At 38.3% G+C, this 22229-nt stretch overlaps 2 protein-coding genes across 2 annotated transcripts; one reads left to right on the top strand and one right to left on the bottom strand.

The window, feature by feature from the left end:
* The first annotated feature begins 4904 nt into the window (after nt 1-4904).
* Nucleotides 4905-8752, top strand: LOC127249022 (probable pectate lyase 8). The gene is made up of 4 exons (XM_051271615.1): nt 4905-5147; nt 6316-6393; nt 7125-7874; nt 7970-8752. Exons 1-4 carry the CDS (start codon nt 5032-5034, stop codon nt 8334-8336), a joined length of 1311 nt encoding a protein of 436 aa, XP_051127572.1. The 5' UTR covers nt 4905-5031; the 3' UTR covers nt 8337-8752.
* Nucleotides 8753-13466: 4714 nt separating this feature from the next.
* LOC127249068 (uncharacterized) lies at nt 13467-14012 on the bottom strand. Its single transcript, XM_051271661.1, has 2 exons — nt 13655-14012; nt 13467-13591 (listed from the first exon to the last, which is right to left on the bottom strand). Exons 1-2 carry the CDS (start codon nt 14010-14012, stop codon nt 13467-13469), a joined length of 483 nt encoding a protein of 160 aa, XP_051127618.1.
* Nucleotides 14013-22229: the final 8217 nt, after the last annotated feature.

Raw genomic sequence — 22229 nt, 5'->3', positions numbered from 1 at the left:
CTGGTGTTGTTCTTGACTTAATACATTGTGACTTGTGGGGTTCTGCCCCTGTTACTACTTATGATGGTTTCATCGTTATGTGGTATTCGTGGATGATTATACTCGTTTCTATTGGATTTTCCATTACGTGCGAAGTCTGATTTATACTATTCTAGTTCACTTTGTTGCTTTTGTTTGCAATCAATTTTCTTGTACTATTAAGGAATTTCAAAGTGATGGGGGAATTGAGTTTGTAAATGGTGGAGTGAGTTTATGAGTTTGCATGGCATCCACCATCGTATTTTTCTTGTCCTTACACTCCTCAGCAGAACGGTCAAGCCGGAAGGAAACATCGTCATATTACTGAGACTGGTTGTCTATGTTATTCCATGCTCACATATCTGATTTTTTCTGGTTCGATGCTTTTGCCACTGCAACTTTTGTTATTAACAGGCTACCATATTCGGTCTTGCATAATTCTTCGTTGTTTGAGCTATTATTTGGATATTCTCCTAATTATGCTCACTTTAAACCTTTTGGTTTCTAAGTCTTTCCGTATCTTCGAGATTATGCAGCTCACAAATTGGATCCAAGAAATCTTCATTGTGTGTTTATTGGGTATATCAACATTCACAAGGGTTCTGCTGTTTGGATCCAGACTAGGGTCGCATTTTTATTTCTCGTCATGGTCAGTTTGATGAACATTGTTTCCCATATTCTCGGTTTCCCTCGTCGGCTCGTCTAAAAGATCTGAAGATGAAGAATTTCTTGGATGTTTCAAATTCTCACTTCCCTCATTCTCCGTCCCAACCTATCAACAGTTCTTCTCGATCACAAGGTTCGACATCTCGTGCGCCTCTTGTTGACGATGATGTTCCTTTTCCTCCTATATCTGCTCCACCTGTTCTTGTCGAGCCCAATAGACCACCTGCCTCTGCTCTAGTTGCTTCTACCGAGCCCAATACACCCGCTGCTGCTGCCTCTGTTCCATCTCATCCCATGATTACACTGGCATATGCTGGTATATTTAAGCCTCGGTATCCAGTTGACTTGTCTTCTACCGCTCTTCTGTAAGCTCTCGTTGCTACCTCTGCGCCACATGGATTCAAGTATGCTTCTAAACATCCGGAATGGCTTGCTGCAATGCAAGCAAAAATTGATACTCTACGTTCAAATGATACTTGAACTTTGGTACTTCGCCCTTTAGGCTTTAATATTGTTGGATCCAAGTGGGTTTTTTGCACGAAGTTTCATGTTGATGGCACCATTGAGCATCACAAAGCTCGTTTGGTTGCTCAAGTTTTTACTCAAGTCCTTGGGACCGAGTTTTATCATACTTTTAGCCCTATTGTTAAGGCTGCTACGGTCCGTAATGTTATAGCTCCTGCAGTCCAACACGGTTGGACCCTTCACCACCTTGACGTCAAGAATGCCTTCCTTAATAGTGTTTTGATAAGCCTGTCTTCATGCCTCAGCCTCTTGGCTTCATTGATCCTTGTTATCCCGATCATGTGTGTCGTGTGAAGAAAGCCCTGTATGGACTTCGACAGGCTCCTCTGGCTTGGTTTCAACGCTTTAGTTTGTATCTTCTCAGTTTGGGATTCCTTTAGAGTCAGGCTGACTATTCTCTTTTCTATTTTCACAAGGGATCCACAATTATCTATCTTTTACTTTACGTGGATGATATCATAATTATAGGAAACAACATTACTGCCCTTAAGCTTTTCATATCTCGTACACATCGGGAGTTCGCTATTAAGGATCTCGGACGTCTCAACTACTTACTTGACTTTGAAGTTTCATATACCTCTCACGGCTTGTTTGTAGGCCAGGCGAAAACGCCCATGATATTCTTAAATGTGCTGATTTGCTGGACTCCAAACATGTTTCCACTTTTCTGGCCACGGGGGAATTCTTAGTCATCTCAGGTTCTTTTTTTGTTTCGCGATCCTGCATTGTACCGTTCACTTATCGGAGCTCTTCAATATTTGACGATTATTCGCCCTAATTTATCTTACGCTGTCAGCTTGTTAGTTAGTTCTTACACTCTCCTACTGACACCCATTTTTATGTTGTTAAGCAAATTCTTCGTTATGTTAAAAGGACGTTGCATTTTGGTTTCTCTTTCACATATCGCCCCGATTCATCTATCTTGGGGTATTCTGATGCCGATTGGGCAGGTTGCATTGAAAGTCGCCATTCTCCTTATGGGTACGCCATATTTTTTGGGGACAATCTAGTCTTTTGGAGTGCTAAAAAGCAACCCATTGTTGCACGCTCTAGTTGTGAATCCGAGTATAGGGCTTTGGCCAATGCAGCAGCTGAGCTTCTTTGAGACACCAATCTTCAGCTTTGAGCTCTACCTCTCTGCTTGTTGACGTTGCTCTCTGACAAAAGAAGTGTTATCTTATTGAGCCAAAATCCGATTGATCACAAACGCGCCAAGCATATCGATCTTGATTACCACTTTGTTCGTGAAATAGTTTTTCTGGTCGACTCCACACGGCTTTCTTTCCCTCCCATTTGCAGCTAGGTGACATCTTCACAAAACGCTTATCTCCTCTTACTTTTGAGTTTTTGTGTTCCAAACTTTGCGTGTGCCTTCAACCCACGCAACGCTTAAAGGGGGTAATAGCGTTTATAATTGTCCCTAATTTATTTTAATTGGTGATTGTGTAAATTAATGTATAGTCTTCATTTCCTAAATTATTCCTCATTTATTTATGGGAGCTTGTTACTTTCTCAGTACATAAATTTTTATATATAGATTTTTCTCTAATCACCAATTCAAGGGTGATTTTCTAATCATGTCTGCAATAGTCTTCTTGAGTTTTGGGAGGGAGCATGTATATCGAAATAAAAGAGAATACTATTGAGAACAATGGAGGATTTTTTTTCCGTTGTAATGCATGCAATTTTTTTTTCCGTGTAAGTTAAATCTTAGGATAAATAAATAAATTTGTTTCCATCATGGTTACTCAACATGGTAGGCTTAATTTTACTTAAGACCATTACATTTAATCATAAGGGCATGTTTTGTTTTAAATTTGATTGAGTAATGTTCATTATGATACATTATCGTAATAGCTGAATCAAGCGAAATTTTTGTATATTCATACTTATTTATAAAATTTATAAAATACATATATATTCTTAATAAATTGTGATCTAATTCCAATAATACATACTAACTTTTTTGTGGCGCGCAAGGATTGCTATTATATATATATATATATATATATATATAAGTTGACTCTTTTAGAAAAATTTCTTTTGGTACCAAAATATTTGTGTGTTAACCAACATTTCACCAATCAACCAACTACCCACCTTAGGATCATTTTTTTGGAGTGTTTTAAAAAGAGCATGGGTCTACATTGAATGTAATATTATAAATAAATAATAGCATAAATAAAAAAATAGATATTAATACTATTATTGTTGTTAAATAAAGAACACCAAAAAAAAAATAAAAATCATTCAACATGAATATATATACATTTTTTCTCTTACAACCGCCCACGATGTCGAGGATCTGGCCAGTCTGATTTATATATGTTTTGAAAAGATGAATACTCTCTTTGTCTGGATTTTTTATGCCACTATACTCGAGTATGGAGACTAAGAAATACCGAATACTAAGACCGAGAAATAATATTATTTTAATATAAAAATATGATAGGTAAAAAATTAAAATGGTGTATTATGGAAAATTTATGAAAAATAAATAAAAAATAATAAGGTAAGTAAAAAAATTAATATCAAATTAATTATTATTTGTTAAAGTGAGAATAATAAAATTGTAAATAACTATTTACTATAAATATATTAGATATAAATTTAGTGAACAATCAAAAGACAAAATTGACATAATTATCACACCACAAAGAGTATATATACATATATATTACACTTATACAATATTAAATCAAATATTGTTTAAACGAAAATTTTAAACTTCTAAACTCAACTCAAGTTGAAGCATACAAAATTGTTTGGAGTGTGTTTGGATTTGATTTGGTATTGTTCGAAAAAAATTTGGCCCCAAATTCATTAAATTATATAATAAATTTTTTTTTTTATACATTAAAAATAAAATAAATTAATGGTTCAAAACATAAGATTAAATATTTATTTATATCACTTTAATAACTCGTTATATTTAAATTTTTACTATTTCGAAATTTTCAAACCAAATCCAAATATATCTCATCATAAATTTACTTCAATTTTGTTTTCGGATACAAAATGATGTCTCTATAATTATTGCCGATAATTGACTTAGTTGTATAGTTTGGATTGTATTCCAAGCATAAGTGAATTATGTCAGATACAAGCAGGCTTCAATTTCACTATGTTGTTAATTGATGGCACGACATAATTATAAATTATTACAACAAATATTCTGTTAATGTAAAGCATTGGGATTTGGATACACAATTGTTTATAACATTTTAGAAAATCTCCCATATACAAATCATGGGTGTTTTTTTTTGTTTGTATTTTAGATATTTAAGAATTTATTATTTTTTTTTCCCAATGAAAATAAAAATAAGTTGTGATTTTTCCTTTTATATGAAAATACATACAAAAGCGCCCTTAAAAAAAAAAAAAAGTAATTCAAGAAGAAAGCTTAGCACGTGAGCGGCCGAGGATGTCACGTGACACGCGGCGGACACTATGGATAAAACGACTGCGGTAGAGTAGTTAGCGACAGTTAGTTAATTAGCCTAATATTTAATTATCAGGAATCACTAATTACGGCCAGTGGCGAGTAACGGTTCAGTTAACCGCGGTTTAGCTCGGCTGGTAATTACGCTGGAGATTCGGTAGTTACTAACGGCCGTTAAGTCCAACCGTTTCTGATTGTCGCAGTCTATAAAATTGATCAGAGGCCGTTACGTTTGGTGCAGTGCTTCCTCTGTCTCCCCAATTCCCAACTTTCTCTCCTCTCTCTTTGCAATTCTCTTCTCACCATCTTTTTTTCCATACTGAAATTCTGACGAATTTTTTGTGGAGAGGGAGGGGAGGGAGCCTTCGGACGGCGGAGTGATGGCAGAAGGAATGGCTTGGAAGAAGTGGACGGTGTCTATGCTTATATTGCTGCTGTTTGTGCTGCTCATTGCAGCTGTGGCTAGATTTGGGGGAAAAGAAATCCTGAAGTTGAGGTTTGTGTTGTGTTATTTTGTTTTCTGCTCTTCATGTCTCGAATTTCTTTACGAAGGAAATGCTTCAGTTTGTGTGTTTCAAAATTGCGTTCAAAAACCAGGAAGATTGAGCTTATTGTATATGCCTAGTTTGTGTCTATTTGTTTGCATTTCTTCTGAAGGTTTACTTTACAGACGAAATTTTGTTGTGCTGCTGTTGTTATCGTTCGTTTTTTGTGTGAAATAGTTTCGTAATCCTGCAATACGTTTCAGAAAGTCTGGAGTGTATTGATCTTCTAAATGCTGTGGAGAAACAGAATTTTCAGAGCTCTCGGAGCTCAACAATGGCTGCGCAGCGAGTCACTGTAGTTCAATGGGCTTTTTGCCTAACCTAATCTAAGCCGTTTCCTTTCCCTCTTCGACACCGATCAAATTCCAGCCGTCGATCTCCTTCAATCCACTTTCCTATTCCCTATCAGAACAGGCATCAATCCCAGCCGTTCAACTACTTTAATCTTTAGTAAATCTTAACCGTTCATTCCGTAATAACCTGTAATACTTCTTGGATTCCTCTGCGTACTGGCCAACAAATCATTCCCTCTTTACATATGTTCGTAATTGCCCCCACCAAATGCCCTTAAGAGAGCCTTCTTAGCAAGGATATATTCGTAATTTGACTATAAAAAAAAAGTAGTTAAATTGGTTTGTTCCTTTTCTCTCTCTGTCTCTCACAAAAGCACTTTTTGACGGTTTTAACTGTGAGGGATTCGTTGTGGAAATAAATTCACAGGCACTTCCACCATTGCCTTGAGCACTGTCCAGTGTTCGCCGCTCTTCAGTAAAGTGTTCATGGAAATGGGCATAATAATAGCCTGTCGCATAATTTGTGTGACCAACCTAATCATAATTATTATGTCTCATCAACAAATTGCCGCAATTGTCGGTAGCGTCTAGCTAACACCCACGTGAAAAAATTATTTCGTATTTGCCTTCAGTGTTATTATAGTTTATTTATTTAGTTTTACAGAACCATTCTTTAGCATCTGAAATTTTGATTGATTGGAAGATGAGCTGTAGTTGAACCAAGCCAGTGTTAACTGCTAAAGAGTCGTAACTTTTTCTTTATAAACGTTCATTCAGTGTTGCGTGCGTCTCCATTAAATGCTGATTGTTTTGGGGTGGTGTTCAGGTCGGAAGTAATTGAAGAGGAGATTGTAAATGACGATGCTGTTGATGACCCAGAAGAGGTTGCAAGAATGGTCGAAATGTGGGTTATATTTATATCTCTGTCTTTCGTTTTATTACTACTTTTGTTACTGTTTTCACAACTTGCTGAGACCTGCTCTGCTTGTGCATTTAGTGGCCGCTGCGTATTTAATAGGTTGAGATACGCCTTAACTGACACTGTGGGGTTTTGTATAAGTTGGTGGTGTTAACCGTTGTTCTTGCTGTGGCCCTTTCATAGTTAAGCAGACATATGCCACGGCTCTTTATCACTCCTGAGTTTTTCAGCCTTTTTGGGAAAGAAAAGGCATCTACTTATTGTTTTTTCTATAAAATATTAGCTTATATTGATTATGATCTTTTGCGGTTGTTACCTCTGGTCATTGACATTGGTATAGTTTAGTTTTTCTCGTCTAATCATAATTAAGCTTATCGCAAGTAATTTCAGAAATGCTCCCTCGTGTCGTGTGGCTGGATATGAAGTAAAATTTGACTTCAATTTATGTTAAACCATGTGCTTTTCGTCATCTCTTTCAGGCATCTAGTTATGGGTTCGAGTGTATGCATTAAAAGTAGGTAGAATTGTGGGCTCGAGTAGAGTTGGTTAATGGGCATCCAAAGATGTTGGATGTTGAAACAATCATTATCCTTTATTTTCTTCTTCTTCTTCTTCTTCATGTGAGAATTAATGATGGGCTTAATTAATATATGTGGACTATTTGATTTTGAATGCTGACGAAACCTTATTTAGTTAAATAACTCTATGATCTACAGGGCCACTAGTAATAATACGAGAGCGAGACGAAAGCTGGGATATTTCTCTTGTGGAACAGGCAACCCTATCGACGACTGCTGGCGTTGCGACCCAAATTGGCACAAGAATCGCAAGAAACTAGCCGAGTGTGGCATTGGGTTTGGTCGCAGAGCTGTTGGTGGTCGGCATGGTCGATTCTACGTGGTGAGTGATCCCAGGGATGACGACCCGGTGAACCCCAAGCCCGGAACTCTGCGGCATGCTGTTATCCAGAAGCAGCCACTCTGGATTGTGTTCAAGCGCGACATGGTTATAACATTGAAACAGGAACTGATCATGAACAGCTTCAAGACCATAGATGGGCGTGGAGCGAAGGTCCACATTGCTAATGGGGGATGCATTACCATCCAATTTGTTACCAATGTGATCATCCACGGGCTTCACATCCACGACTGCAAGCGAACTGGAAATGCCATGGTTAGGAGCTCCCCCTCCCACTATGGTTGGAGGACTATGGCCGACGGAGATGCCATTTCCATATTCGGGTCGAGCCACATTTGGGTGGACCATAACTCGCTCTCGAGATGCGCTGACGGTCTGGTGGATGCTGTGATGGGCTCCACCGCCATTACCATCTCCAACAATCACTTCTCCCATCACAACGAGGTGATGCTGTTGGGACACAGTGACTCTTACACAAAGGACAAGCGAATGCAAGTGACCATTGCCTACAATCACTTCGGGGAAGGCCTCATCCAGAGAATGCCAAGGTGATGGTGATGATGATGAGAGTAGAGACAGACACAGACAACAGAATTCAATTCAATTCACTTACTTTAATGTATATATGTATATTCATTTTCAGGTGCAGGCATGGGTATTTCCATGTGGTGAACAACGACTACACTCACTGGGAGATGTACGCCATCGGAGGGAGCGCAAACCCGACCATCAACAGCCAAGGCAACCGGTATCTTGCACCGGCGAATCCTTTTGCAAAGGAGGTGACTAAGAGGGTTGAAACCGCGGAGAGTAAATGGAAAGGTTGGAACTGGAGATCAGAGGGTGACTTGATGCTTAACGGGGCGTATTTCGTCCCATCAGGCGGTGGGGGTGGGGGTGCTTCCAGCTATAACAGAGCTTCAAGCTTAGGTGCCAAATCCTCATCCATGGTTGCATCCATTACATCTGATGCTGGCGTCCTCACCTGCCGTCGAGGCCGCCCCTGCTAGCTAGCTAGCTAGCTATCTTCATGCATGGTACGTAAGTTACTTTTTGAGCTTTTGTCCGATTCATTGGCAAGTGTACATGATGCAATACGATAATATTACTATAGTCGACCTCGGCTTGCTTCCAGATAGATAGATGGATAGATAGATAATTAGGGACGCGCCACTCTACACTGATCCATCCATCCATCCTGTTTAGGAAGTGTTGCCTTGTGTTGTGTTCTAATTAGACGTCCGTCTCTTCTTAATGTGTTTGCACGCACTTCTGTGGATCGTTAATTAGTTAGTTTAGAAGAGAACAGAAGAGAAGAGATGAGATACAAAAGTGAATTAAAAGGCGTTTCTTTGTTTTGAAATGATTGATTGATTGATGTTTGTTGATCAGTTAGTACCCTCACCCATTTCTGATTAATTTGTTTGCGATTCATAACATGCACCTCCATTGTTCATGTTGGATCGTTGGTGTGCTACCTCTAATTATTATTATTATTATTATGATGCTTGCCCATGCATCTACTAATCTAATATAACTTATAATGGGTGTGGTTGGTTTAGAAATTTTATTCTCATTTTACTATTTATTATTATTATTTTTCTTCAAAGTCATCAATTGGACATTAATTTTTAGTTTTTTTATATTATACTAACTATTATTTTTATATTCAAAATATCGTATTAATATATATTTTATATAATTATTGAAATTTAACATTTTTTTACTATTCAAAATTCAAATCTAAAATTAAAACTCTTTAGTCAAACACACCGAATATAATGTCATTTTCATCCCATGGGATCTTCTGTCCCCAAATATAAACCGTATCTCGTTTCTCCAATCCCTTCACACATAATATATATTAAACACAAGCATATATATATATATATATTAATTAATACAATATTATTATATACTTCATCCGTCTAATTCTAAGGGTCTCATTTACTTTTTGCGTTATTGTACTTAACATTAATTAAAAATATTCTTATATTTTATAATTTTTTGCAAAAATATCATTATAATAGTATTATATGACAGTAATAGAAGTTGTTGAGTACAAAAGTAAGACTAGAGTTTGAACCCAGGAAGGATGAATGGAAGGCCTAGTGGTGGCCAGATCCATTCGATTGGGTTGGTTGTTGGGCCCAACCGTTCGGACGGTTGGTCTTGCAGACATTAAACTTATCCAAGCGTGGACCTTGGGGCGGTTGGTTACAAAAGTCACCGACGTAGAAGTGGTTTTGGACGGTTCAGAGTGGTGACCGACGTAGAAGCGGTTTTGGACGATTCAGATTGGTAAGCGGTTTTGGACGGTTCGAATTGGTAACCGACGTAGAAGCGGTTTTGAACGATTCGAATTGGTAACCGACATGGAAGCAGTTTTGGACGGTTCAGATTGGTAACCGACATGGAAGTGGTTCTGGACGATTTAGATTGATGCGTATATTAGCAATTCAAATGAGAAAGAGCGAACATCTTCAATCAGACAAAATTCCAAAAATCTCATTGGGGCTCATTTTTATTTACTTTATTTTACACTTTCTTCAACTCTTTGTTTATCACTTGAGAATTTATAGTTCAGGGCTTTACTGTTCAAGTTTGAAATATATTTTCAAATTTTACTTTTTATTGTTGAAATTACTATAAACAAATTGGCGACCACAATGGAAGTTCGAGGCAAAATTGCTGATCTTACATCAAACGAGCATTTTAAACAACTCTTTCTGGTTGAATAGTCACTAGGAACCTCATGGTGGGTTCCCAGTCTCAAGGCCTCAGTACAACCGTCGGGGCCACTTCGACAACAACAACAACTATCCCCACCATGAGGGTCTCTAAAATACCATTTGAATAGTTAAATAATGTTCAACAAATGAACCATCAACAAACAACAACCATGCAGATAATGTTGCATGAGCAACAAAACTTAATGCTGAAAATATGCTCGATCAAGCCCTGTCGAGAGTTACGCTTCACTCCACACCTTCACCTTCACCTCCACGATTGTCTCATTCGCGCCTTCAGACAAACATTGCAGGGCCGTCATTCGTGGACATCACTATTCCAAGTGCTACAGTCCCTAGTAGGGCAGAGAGAGGTAAAACTCCCCTCACTTTTTCAAAAAATATCCTTTTGGGGACTCAGCCTGAGCCTTTTTAGACAGGTTTACAGAGGGATGACCGACCTGGAGGTCATCCTTATGATCCCACTCCAGTTCCGGATCATCATCCGTTAAGACTGGACCCGGACGATGTCACACACATTCTAAGGGTCTATTTCAGTATGACTCCACAGGTAACCAATCATCCCGCATACCAACGACCATTCCCTGAGTGAATCATCAATAAACATCCCCTTTCTAGGAATTATCGACCACCCGACTTTCACACATTCTCGGGGGAGGAAGGTTCTTCTACTATTGAGCATGTGGGACGCTGGTAGCCTCGGTGGTTCCAATAAAATTGCTCTAACACCACAATTTTCGCGTAGCAAGTGGTCACGAGGTCGATCCACAGGGACTGCAAAGTTTAATTTTTGTTTTGTCAAAATTTTAAATATTGGGGGATAGATTAACAATTCACTAAGATAATTAAGATAAACGATAAAATCTAGATTTCAAAAAGATTAAACTTCTAAGCCAAGGAGTAAACAAGAAACCGGATTAAACATTCGATCATTGATTTTAAATAATCTCGTTATTCAATTGATAAATTGGTTATAGGCTTTAGATACGATCATAACGCCCAATTTTTCCTTACTTTATTGGCGGCAATGGTACGACCGATTAACCACATCCCTAATCAAAGAAATAATCTAGGTACGGCCATAAATTAATTTCTTCAAATGAAAATAGCCCGAGAAAAACCCAATTCAAATATTCAATCAATTACGAAAAGATTAAATTATTTGATCATGCAATTCCTAGGCTAAGCTTGTCAACCTATTTACCACTTTATCAAACAAGTGCACAATTACGGATGCAAATGTTCAATTGGCACACAATTGTAAAACCAATCTAAAATCCGGCCGCGATAAAAAATTAAATAAAACAATTGTAGTTATGAATCACAAAAATTGCACAAATATCAATTTCATAAACAAGATGCAATTTAAATAAAAACATAACCTCACAAATCTAAATCCGAAATCTAAATTCAACCTTGGAGTAAAATAAAGAAAACTAGCTACTCATGCTCAAAATAAAAGAAAACAATAAAATAAAGATAATGATGATCTCCCGATCGCGCTTCCTCTCAAATGCCTCGCTTAATCCTTCAGACTATGAAATGTGAGTGTAAATTGTGATATCACATCCAATGTCTTGGCCCCCCTTTTTATAGATGACCAGGTCCTCAATCACTCCCTTAATCGCTCTTTATTAATCACGATGCCAACAATCAAGCTTTAATTCCCGTAATCCACTTCTTTCCTTAGTATGGGAGCTTAATTCAAATTTTTCCAAAATTCTTTGATCGAAAATATGGCATGGACGTGAATCGCTCAATTACCTTGCACAAATCAATACATGCAAAAAATGAGTATGATTATATCCAAAACATTGATTAAATCCTATAATTTATCTTTAGAAAATGTATAACAATATATATTTATCAATTCCCTATCACCCAAACCATGTTTTCCCTCAAGCATAAACCAAACAAACACACGAAAGAACTTGATGCAATCATAATCTCCACAAACAAATTCATATTATCATTACCTCAGTAAAACTCAAAACATACCAAGCGCAACATAACCTTGCTAGAAATAAAGTGTATACATTCAACACTCAAATATATATGGGTTAAAAAGTCACTCGTGTTGCATCGTATAAAATAATTATCCCATAGGCTTGCATATTGATCACATATCTTAATTCTTAGAATCTAATGCAAATAATCAAAGGGTCTTTAAATAAGGTTGTAACGGGGCTTTAGGTTGGGGTAGGATATAAGATATTATTCGGCCAATAAGTCAAAAAGAAAATATTCCAAGCTCATTTTGTAATATATAGACTCCGAGTAAAACTTCTCATTCCTCATTTATTCCTTCACTAGCATGCATACTCAAAACTTTAGTCTTTGCAATTTATGTAAGAAGAATGCTCATCAAGATAACCCGTAGTACCCCAACTTAACTAACAAATTAACATCAAAATGCCCATTCCCGCTATAATGTGATGAAAATTTGTGCCATGTTTTTATTATTTATTTATTTTTATTTTTTTACTTTTTTTTACTTTTCTCTTATAAGCAATAAACAACAATAAATAGACATAACTTCCCATTCCCTTAGAGACTTTAAAATAATATGAGCTCGAAACATTTTCCTTTGACTATAGGTTCAAATAAATTTTGGCTTTAGAAAGAAAGGTCGTAGGTTAAAATGCGGCTCTTTAAACAATAAAAATAGAATATTCAAGCTCGACGAGGCTCACTAATTGATTAAATTTTTTAGGTAGGAGATATATAAGGTTAAATGGTTCATCCTAATGCCCTTATCATATTAATCGCATAGACTTCTCGGAAATAAAATTCGACATGCATCGCTACGCAAGTTCTAGAAAACCAAGTTTAGAGCAACAATCACACACAAGAAGAAATATATAGCATTTAAAATGAATGCTCTATTAGGCTCAAATCTTGCATAGGGTAAAGCATGTCATGCTCGGCATATTTATCATTTACTTCATCGGCAAGTCATCTAATTAAAACATGTCATGTTGAAAAGAAATACACACAAGTCTTTAGCACTCAAGTCAGTCATGCAATCGGGAAAACAATGGATATTCACAATATTCACCCCCCACACTTACTATGCACATCGTCCTCAATGTAGGGCAACGCGAAAAGTAAAAAGTTTAAGAAATAGTAGACTTCCCTGAAGCCTAGGCATGCTTGCGTCCGACATGAGCATGCCGAAATTCGCATCACCTTCTCGAATGCCAAATAAATGCTCGAATCAAGGCCCTGGGCATCGGAAAAATCATCGTCACCTACGGAAAGCAAAGACAAGCGAATAATCACACCAAAAAGAAAATGCAAGAGAAAACATGAAATAAAATAAGATTGGGTTGCCTCCCAAAAACGCTTTTCTTTAACGTCTTTGGCTAGACATTATTATTAATTGAGAAATTAAATTAAAGGATCCTCAACAGCCATCCAAACCACGTCCTCAGCTTCAGCGCCCTCTAGATAGGGTTTCAATTGATGGCCATTCACCACAAATTTCTTTTCAGTCTTTGAGCTTTGAATTTCGACTGCACCATAAGGCAAAACATTAGTAATAACAAAATGACCAATCAATCTGGAACGTAACTTACCGAGAAAAAGCTTAAGCTTAGAATTATAAAGAAGCACTATCTGACCGACATCAAAATTATTCCTTAATATTCGTTGGTCATGAAAGTCTTTCGTCTTTGCTTTGTACGTCAAGGCTCTCTTATATGCCTTATTCCAAATCTCCTCTAATTCCTGCAAATGCAACTTTCTATGTGTTCCCGCTTCGTCAATAATCATGTTCCATTTTTTTACTGCCCAAAAAGTACGGTGGTCAAATTCAACAGGAAGATGACACGGCTTACCGAATACTAACCTATATGGCGACATTCCGATAGGCATCTTGTAAGCGGTGCGGTAAGCCCATAATGCATCCAGGAGGCGGAGACTCCAGTCCTTCATATCCGGTCGAACAGTCTTTTCAAGAATAGACTTGATTTCTCGATTCGACACCTCTGCTTAACCATTTTTCTGAGGATGGTATGAGGTTGAAACTTTGTGCAACACGCCGTACTTCTTGAATAGAGCGGTGATGGTCTTGTTACAAAAATGGGTTCCCCTATTGCTCACCATAGCCCTAGGAATTCCAAACCAGGTGAATATGGTGGACTTAATAAAATCTACAACCACTTTCGAATCGTTAGTCCGGGTGGCTTTTGCTTCCACCCATTTCGAAACATAATCAACGGTGAGAATGATATATGAAAATCCATGGGACATGGGAAATGGGCCCATAAAGTTGATACCCCATACGTAAAAAATTTCAACAAATAACATTGGTACCTGAGACATCTCGGCTCGAGAGGAAAGATTACCTACACGTTGGCAATTCTCACATGACTTGTAAAAGGTGTGGGCATTCTTGAACAATGTTGGCCAATAGAACCCGCTATCCAAAACTTTCCTTGCCGTTCGTTGGGAACCAAAGTGTCCCCCACAATTAAGGGTATGACAGAATCGAAGAATAGATTAGTGCTCACCTTCTTGCACGCATCTTCGTAAAATTTGATCCGAGCAACGCTTTCACAAGTAAGGGTCATCCCAGATGTATTAGTTTGCGTCGCTTTTGAGTTTGTCCCTCTTAGTTTTTGGCTAACCTGCGGGAAACGCTTTAGTTACTATATAATTAACTAAATCAGCATACCATGGAATACAATAATCAACTTGAAGGAGCAACTGTACGTCCGGGGATGTCTTCGTTATTGGTAAATCGTCATTGTTGGCATAAGGGAGACGACTCAAATGATCAGCGACAAGGTTCTCCGATCCCTTTTTGTCCTGAATCTTCAAATCAAATTCCTGTAAAAGCAATAGCTATCTGATAAGTCTTGGTTTCGCTTCCTTTTTCGCCACTAAATATCGTAATGCTGCATGATAAAAAAAATTACTACTTTAGTACCCAACAAGTAAGAACAAAATTTTTCTAATGCAAAAACTACTGCTAATAACTCATTTTCGGTAACAGTGTAGTTTAATTGAGCTCCACTCAAGGCTTTTGAGGCGTAGTAGATGGCGTAGGGACTTTTTCCTTCCCGTTGTCCTAACACCGCTCCAACCGCAACATCGCTTGCATCGCACATTACCTCAAATGGTAGCTCCCAATTAGGGGGGTGGACGATAGGCGGCGATGACAAAGACTCCTTAAGTGTGTCGAATGCTTTTTTGCACGCCTCGGTGAAATCAAACACCGCTCCTTTTTGTAGTAGCTCAAATAATGGGCATGCTATTTTTGAAAAGTCCTTGATGAACCTTCGGTAGAAACCTACATGACCCAGAAAGGAACGTACCTCTCGAACGCAAGTAGGATATGGTAACATGGAAATTAGATCGACCTTCGCCTTGTCCACCTCGATGCCTCGTGATGATACAACATGGCCCAAAACTACTCCTTGTTCTACCATAAACTAACATTTCTCCCAATTGAGTACTAAATTCACTTCACAACATCTTTCCAAAATCAAAGATAGGTTAGCAAGACAACTATCGAAGCTATCCCCGTAAACACTAAAATCGTCCATGAATACTTCAATAATTTTCTCAACATATTCTAGAAAAAATACTTAACATGCACATTTGAAATGTCGCCGGGGCATTGCAAAGACTGGCATTCATCTATAGGCTAACACTCCGAATGGGCATGTGAATGATGTTTTCTCTTGATCTTCTGGGGCGATAGCAATCTAAAAATATCCTGCAAAACCATCTAGAAAACAATAGTGAGCTCGACCAGCTAATCTTTCAATCATTTGGTCAATAAATGGGAGAGGAAAATGATCTTTCTTTGTCACTGCATTAAGCTTACGATAATCGATGCATTGCCTCCAACCAGTTTGCTTTCTTACCGGGACTAACTCACCATTTTGATTTGTCTCCACGGTTACCCCGGAATTCTTAGGAACAACTTGGATTGGACTTATCCAAGGACTATCGGGAATAGGAAATATGATTCCTACATCCCGGAGTTTGAGGACCTCATTCTTAACAACTTCCGTCATGATTGGATTCAACTTTCTTTGGCCCTGCCTCACCGGCTTTGCATCTTCGTCAAGTGTGATCTTATGCGTGCAAAATAAGGGGCTTATACCTTTGATATCCGCTATCGTCCATCCTATTGCTTGTTTGTGTTATTTTAGCACTTGAATCAATTTTCCCTCTTGTTCCGTCGTCAACTTCGATGAAATGATCACCGGAAAGGTCTCATTTTCCCCCAAGTGGGCATACTTCAAATGGCTCGGTAGTGGTTTTAATTCCAACTCCGGCGGCTACACAATCGAAGCCAAGAAATGCATATTAGTCTCGGGTAAGAATATAGGAGCATGGGCATACCTGTGTGAAACTAAAGTTGTAGCTTCTAAGGCTTGCGTCACTTCCAAAAAATCTAGACTCAATCCTCGAGTAGGCATGCTTTGAACCTTCAAGTGTTTCGTGAGTACCACTTCGAGCGCATCGTCACCCCTCAACTCAAAAGCATCCTGCACTTCAAGGTCAATAACATCTAACGAGAAAATAGAGTGAGGATCGAAGGGATATTTAGTCGCATCAAAAATTTTGAATTCAATTTTTTCCCCATCAAATTCCATCATCAAAACTCCATTATTTACATCAATCTTAGTATCCGCCGTACATATAAAAGGTCTTTCTAAAAGTAGTTGTGATAGGTTGGGCGAATGTTCATCATGCATTTCTAAGACATAGAAGTCAACTGGGAAAATTAATTCATTAACTTGGACAATGACATCCTCTATAATTCCTTCGGGATATGCATGCGTCCTATTAGCAAGTTGAATAATAATCCCGGTTTTCTTTAGCGGTGCAAGATTCAAACAGTTATAGATTGATTTTGGCATGACATTAATTGCTGAACCTAAATCTAACATAGCATGCTTGACTTCTAGTTGCCCTATTTTACATGGAATTGTGAACATACCCGGGTCTCCGCACTTCGGTGGAATCTTTCTTTGGAGGAGGGCCGACACATTTTCGCTTGCGATGATGCATTCATCGCCCTTCAACTTCCGTTTGTTGGTACACAACTCCTTTAAGAACTTTGCATACTTTGGAATTTTGTGGATTGCGTCCAATAGGGGTATATTGAGCTCGACCTTTCAAAAAATCTCCAAAATCTCATTCTTTCTTTTCGGCTTTATCGTCTTTGCCAACCTGGACGGAAAAGGGGCAAGATTAGTATTTAATTTAGTGATAGTTTTATCAATTACCTAAGTTTTTCTTTGCATCTTCCTTCTCGATTCCTTTTTCAATGGTGCTCTCGTCTTTATCCTTCGGGATGATTGGTTCTGGAGCCCCCACCGTCTTCCCGGTTCGTAAATTCATGGCACTAACATTCTTTGGGTTTCTTTCCGATTGTGATGGACATTTCCCCGTCTCCCTTTCCTTAACATGGCGAAGATCCACCGCTATTTGCTCCACACGAGATTCAAGATTTTGAATGCTCGCCCTCATATCTTGCTGGAATTGGATTGTGTTAGCGGCCATGGTCTTCATCATTTCCTTCAGTGAAGTGTTGGATTTGGAAGGCTGTGGTGGTGGTTGGGCAAATTGTTGCGGAGGTGCTTGTGGCAGGAACCCTTGATGGTGTGAATTTCCATACCTGAGATTCTGATGATCCTTCCACCCTGGGTTGTAGGTGTTTGAATAGTGATCATATTGTGGGTGCCTTGGTTGGTTGAAACTGGCTGCCTTCACATCGGCATGACTGTCCTCATGCAGGGTAGGGCATGCATCGGTGTGATGCTCCGGGCTCATGCAAATTCTATACGCTTTCAAATGACGTGTGTTTCCTGCAGCCAATTGATGAAAAACTTTGGTAAGTTCATAAATTTGTTGTCGAAGAGAATTGTTACCTTCTGAATATTCGACTCCTCTTATTCCAAATTGTTGCGAATTGTCTGCCATCCTTGCGATCAACTCCCATGCAGCTTTCGGGGTTTTATACGCCAGTGCTCCTTGGCTAGTGGCATCAATGTTGTTCCGGTTTCGCATGCCCAGTCCTTCATAAAAGTATTGGAGAAAAAGTTGGTTAGTGATTTGGTGTTGCGGGCATCGCGCACAAAGCCTGTTGAACCTCTCTAGGTATTTATGCAACATCTTTCCTTGTTGTTGCTTGATTCCGCAAATTTCCTTGCGTAATGTCTCCGCCCCCGATGCCGGAAAATACTTCTCCAAAAATTTATTTTTCATGTCCCTCCAAGTAGTCATGCTTCCCGCCGGTAGAAAAAATAGCCATTCCTTCGCCGCATCCTTCAATGAGAAAGGGAATGCCCGTAGCTTTACTTCCTCTTCCGTAACCATTGGTGGTTTCATGCTTGGGCAAACCACATCGAATTCCTGCAGATGTTTATGTGGTTCTTCTCCTGCAAGGCCATGAAACGAGGGCAAAAAGTGTATTAGTCCGGATCGTAATTCGAAACTAGCATTACCTTCAATTTCCGGCAAAGAAATGCATAGAGAACTCCCTGAGCGTGCGGGTATCCTCTTCCACCATATCGGGCTCTTGCTTGATCGATTCGCTCAGTTGAGAACTCGACGCCTTTTCAAATTCCAGCTTTCTTTTTGCTTCATTTCATAATGTCCTCGCCAATCTCTCGATTTCCATTTTGTATATTAGATTTCCTGTGCGAGAAGAGCAGGAAATAAACTATAGAAATATATAATATATATAATAAAATTGAATGACAAAAATAAAATAAAACAAATGTCAGTCCCGGGCAACGACGCCAAAAATTGGTAGCCTCGGTGCTTCCAATAAAATTACTCTAACACCACAATTTCCGCGTAGCAGGTGGTGCCGAGGTCAATCCACAGGGACTGCAAAGTTTAATTTCTTTAATTGATAAATTGGTTACAGGCTTTAGATACGATCATAATACCCAATTTTTCCTTACTTTATTGGCGGCAATGATACGATCGATTAACCGCATCCCTAATCAAAGAAATAATCTAGGTACGACCATAAATTAATTTCTTCAATTGTAAATAGCCCGAGAAAAACCCAATTCAAATATTCAATCAATTACGAAAAGATTAAATTATTTGATCATGCAATTCCTAGGCTAAGCTTGTCAACCTATTTACCACTTTATCAAACAAGTGCACAATTACGGATGCAAATGTTCAATTGGCACACAATTGTAAAACCAATCTAAAATCCGGCCGCGATAAAAGATTAAATAAAACAATTGTAGTTATGAATCACAAAAATTGCACAAATATCAATTTAATAAACAAGATGCAATTTAAATCAAAACATAATCTCAAAAATCTAAATCCGAAATCTAAATTCAACCTTGGACTATAATAAAGAAAACTAGCTACTCATGCTCAAAATAAAAGAAAACAATAAGATAAAGATAATGATGATCTCCTGATGGCGCTTCCTCTCAAATGCCTTGCTTAATCCTTCAAACTATGAAATGTAAGTGTAAATTGTGATACCATATCCAATGTCTTGGCCCCCCTTTTTATAGATGACCGGGTCCTTAATCACTCCCTTAATTGCTCGTTATTAATCACGATGCCAACAATCAAGCTTTAATTCCAATAATCCACTTCTTTTCTTAGCATGAGAGCTTAATTCAAGTATTTCCAAAATTCTTTGATCGAAAATATGGCATGGACGTGAATCGCTCAATTACCTTGCACAAATCAATACATGCCAAAAATGAGTATGAATATATCCAAAACATTGATTAAATCCTATAATTTATCTCTAGAAAATGGATAACAATATATATTTATCAGACGTTTCATGGTTCAGTTGGGGGAAATTGGTAACAATCCATTTCATAAGTTGTAGTTGTTTAGTCTATCCTTGACCAAGACAACTTTCTCTTGGTTTGTTAACCTGCCACCTGGGTAAATACACATGTGGGAAGGATTAGAGACAACCTTTCATGCCAGGTTCTTTAATCCTATTCCAACGGTGTCTTTAACGATTTTTTTTTTTAAATGAGATAGATACCAGAAGAATGTTCTGCGCATTTTATAGAAAGGATCCGTTTAATGAAGGACAAATGTCCTACTGTGATAGAGGAGAAAGAGAAAGATCAACCAAATTTTGACAGTACTAGCTAACCATTCGTGATGTGGAAGATCTGGCTGGTCTAGCTACTAAATCTTGGCATTTGGAGTCATTATTTAGGGAAAAAAGATCAAAATTTTTGATGCCACAGGGTTCAACAGATGGCTACCATAGAAGTAGAATCATACATCCCAGAGACTGATTCAATGGTCTAAGCAGAAGAAATGGCGGCAGAGATTGTCAGTGGAAAACCATACGTTTGCCCAAAAATTGAAGCCTATCCCGGGAACAGAAGAGAAAGATCAACCAAATTTTGATACTACCAAAGCAGATAAGATCTTTGACATCCTCTTGGCAGATGGGCAAATTCGGATTCATAAAGGACAACGATTGATAACAAAAGAGGAAATTAAGGGAAGGCCTTATTGCAAGTGGCATAATTCATTTACACACATTACAAATAAGTGTACACATTTCAGGATGGAGATTCAAAGGGCTATCAAAGCTGGACACTTCAAATATGTCACATTGGGGGTAGAACAACAGTCGTTCTCAAAAGTGACAATGGCCACAACTATAATTGCTCTAGATAAAGGATTACAAAGAAAGGCAAGTCCGAAGGAAAGAAAAAAGGAAGAATTCAAGTTGTGTAAAGACCGAATTGTAGAGAAGTGGGATCGCCTGATGGAACTTATGAGGTGGAACTCAAAGATCAGATTCTGGTGCGAGACCGGCCAAAGAGGAAGCCCTGTCCGGTCAATGATAAATGGAGTCAAAACAGAAAGCCATTGTCATTTAATATTGATCCTTGATTTTCGGTACGAATCATACTTAGATTTGTAATTCTAAACGTAGATATGCTGCTAGACATGGTCTTCGTACCAAAGGAAAAAGGCCCCTTACTTAGGGGTCAGAATTTGGGGTCAAAATAGAAGCTAGGATCCGAAAGTCTTCGAATACTCTTATGGAATATAGAACTATCCAAAAGAGGGATCAAAAGAGGACTATCAAGAAAGCGAAGTGTTACATATGTCAATAATTTAATAGAATCAATATTGATCCAGTTATAAGGGAGGCCGCCGAGGAAGACCGGCATAAAATATGGTTTGGTTCCTTCTCACCAAAGGAGATTAAGTCACTTACGGAAGAACGGATGAACAGAGTTATCAGACAACCCCCTTTTAAGGTTGGAATGTCCGGATTTTATTGGCAACAAGAGGAGCCGACATGGGAGGAGCCGATTTTGGCTAGTTTGGTTTATGAGTGTGTCGAAGAACCTGAGTGGGCAGAGATAACAGATCCAAATCTATCAATGGAAACTCCCCCGCAAATGATTTTTTCTTCCCTACCGAAAGGGACGGTTCCCCATCTGAAGCCCTTGTATGTCAATGCTCATATCTCTAGTAATCTGGTCAGTAAAGTATTTATTGACAATGGTGCAGTCTTTAATGTTATTCCCTTAAAGACACTCAAAAGATTGGGCAACGAAGTTTTCGATCTAACACCGGTCGACATTGAAATGATGAGTTTTACAGGTCAACCGACTAAACCGTAAGGTATGATGGTCGCTCCAATAGAAGTGGGACCAAAAATAATATCCACTATTTTTTTCATGGTAGATGCAAATACCACATATTTAGTACTTTTGGGAAATGATTGGATTCATGCATCCCAATATGTGGCGTCATCATTGCACCAACAATTGTTGTTTTGGGAGGGTAATCAGGTGTTTAAATGGAAGCTAGTGACAACCCCTTTGGTGTTTCAGAAGCCGTTAAGGAATTTAATCTTTATTCAGGTTATATTCCACCAATCTTGCAAACTGCTTTAGTTAGCGAGTACCCATGGCGTAGCTACAGGCTCACCAGCCAAGGGTATGCGTTCTTCTGATAGAACAATTCTCTTATCTACATAATGGCTTCCCGACAACCAAGGCACTGTATTTGTTTCAAGTTTCTTATGGAATGTACTAATATAAATGAGTTTATGATAATTAATCAGTATTATCTAGGGCAACTGTTAGATAATTTGCAAGGTGTACGTGGTATGGCAGAGGTCAAGAAATTTCGATGGCCAGACTT

Source organism: Andrographis paniculata, unplaced genomic scaffold (genome assembly GCF_009805555.1).
Source record: "Andrographis paniculata isolate CXL003 unplaced genomic scaffold, ASM980555v1 Contig35END, whole genome shotgun sequence".
NCBI classification, from domain to species: domain Eukaryota; kingdom Viridiplantae; phylum Streptophyta; class Magnoliopsida; order Lamiales; family Acanthaceae; genus Andrographis; species Andrographis paniculata.
Note: the sequence above shows the minus strand (reverse complement) of the source record. Positions and strands in the feature narration are given on the sequence as shown.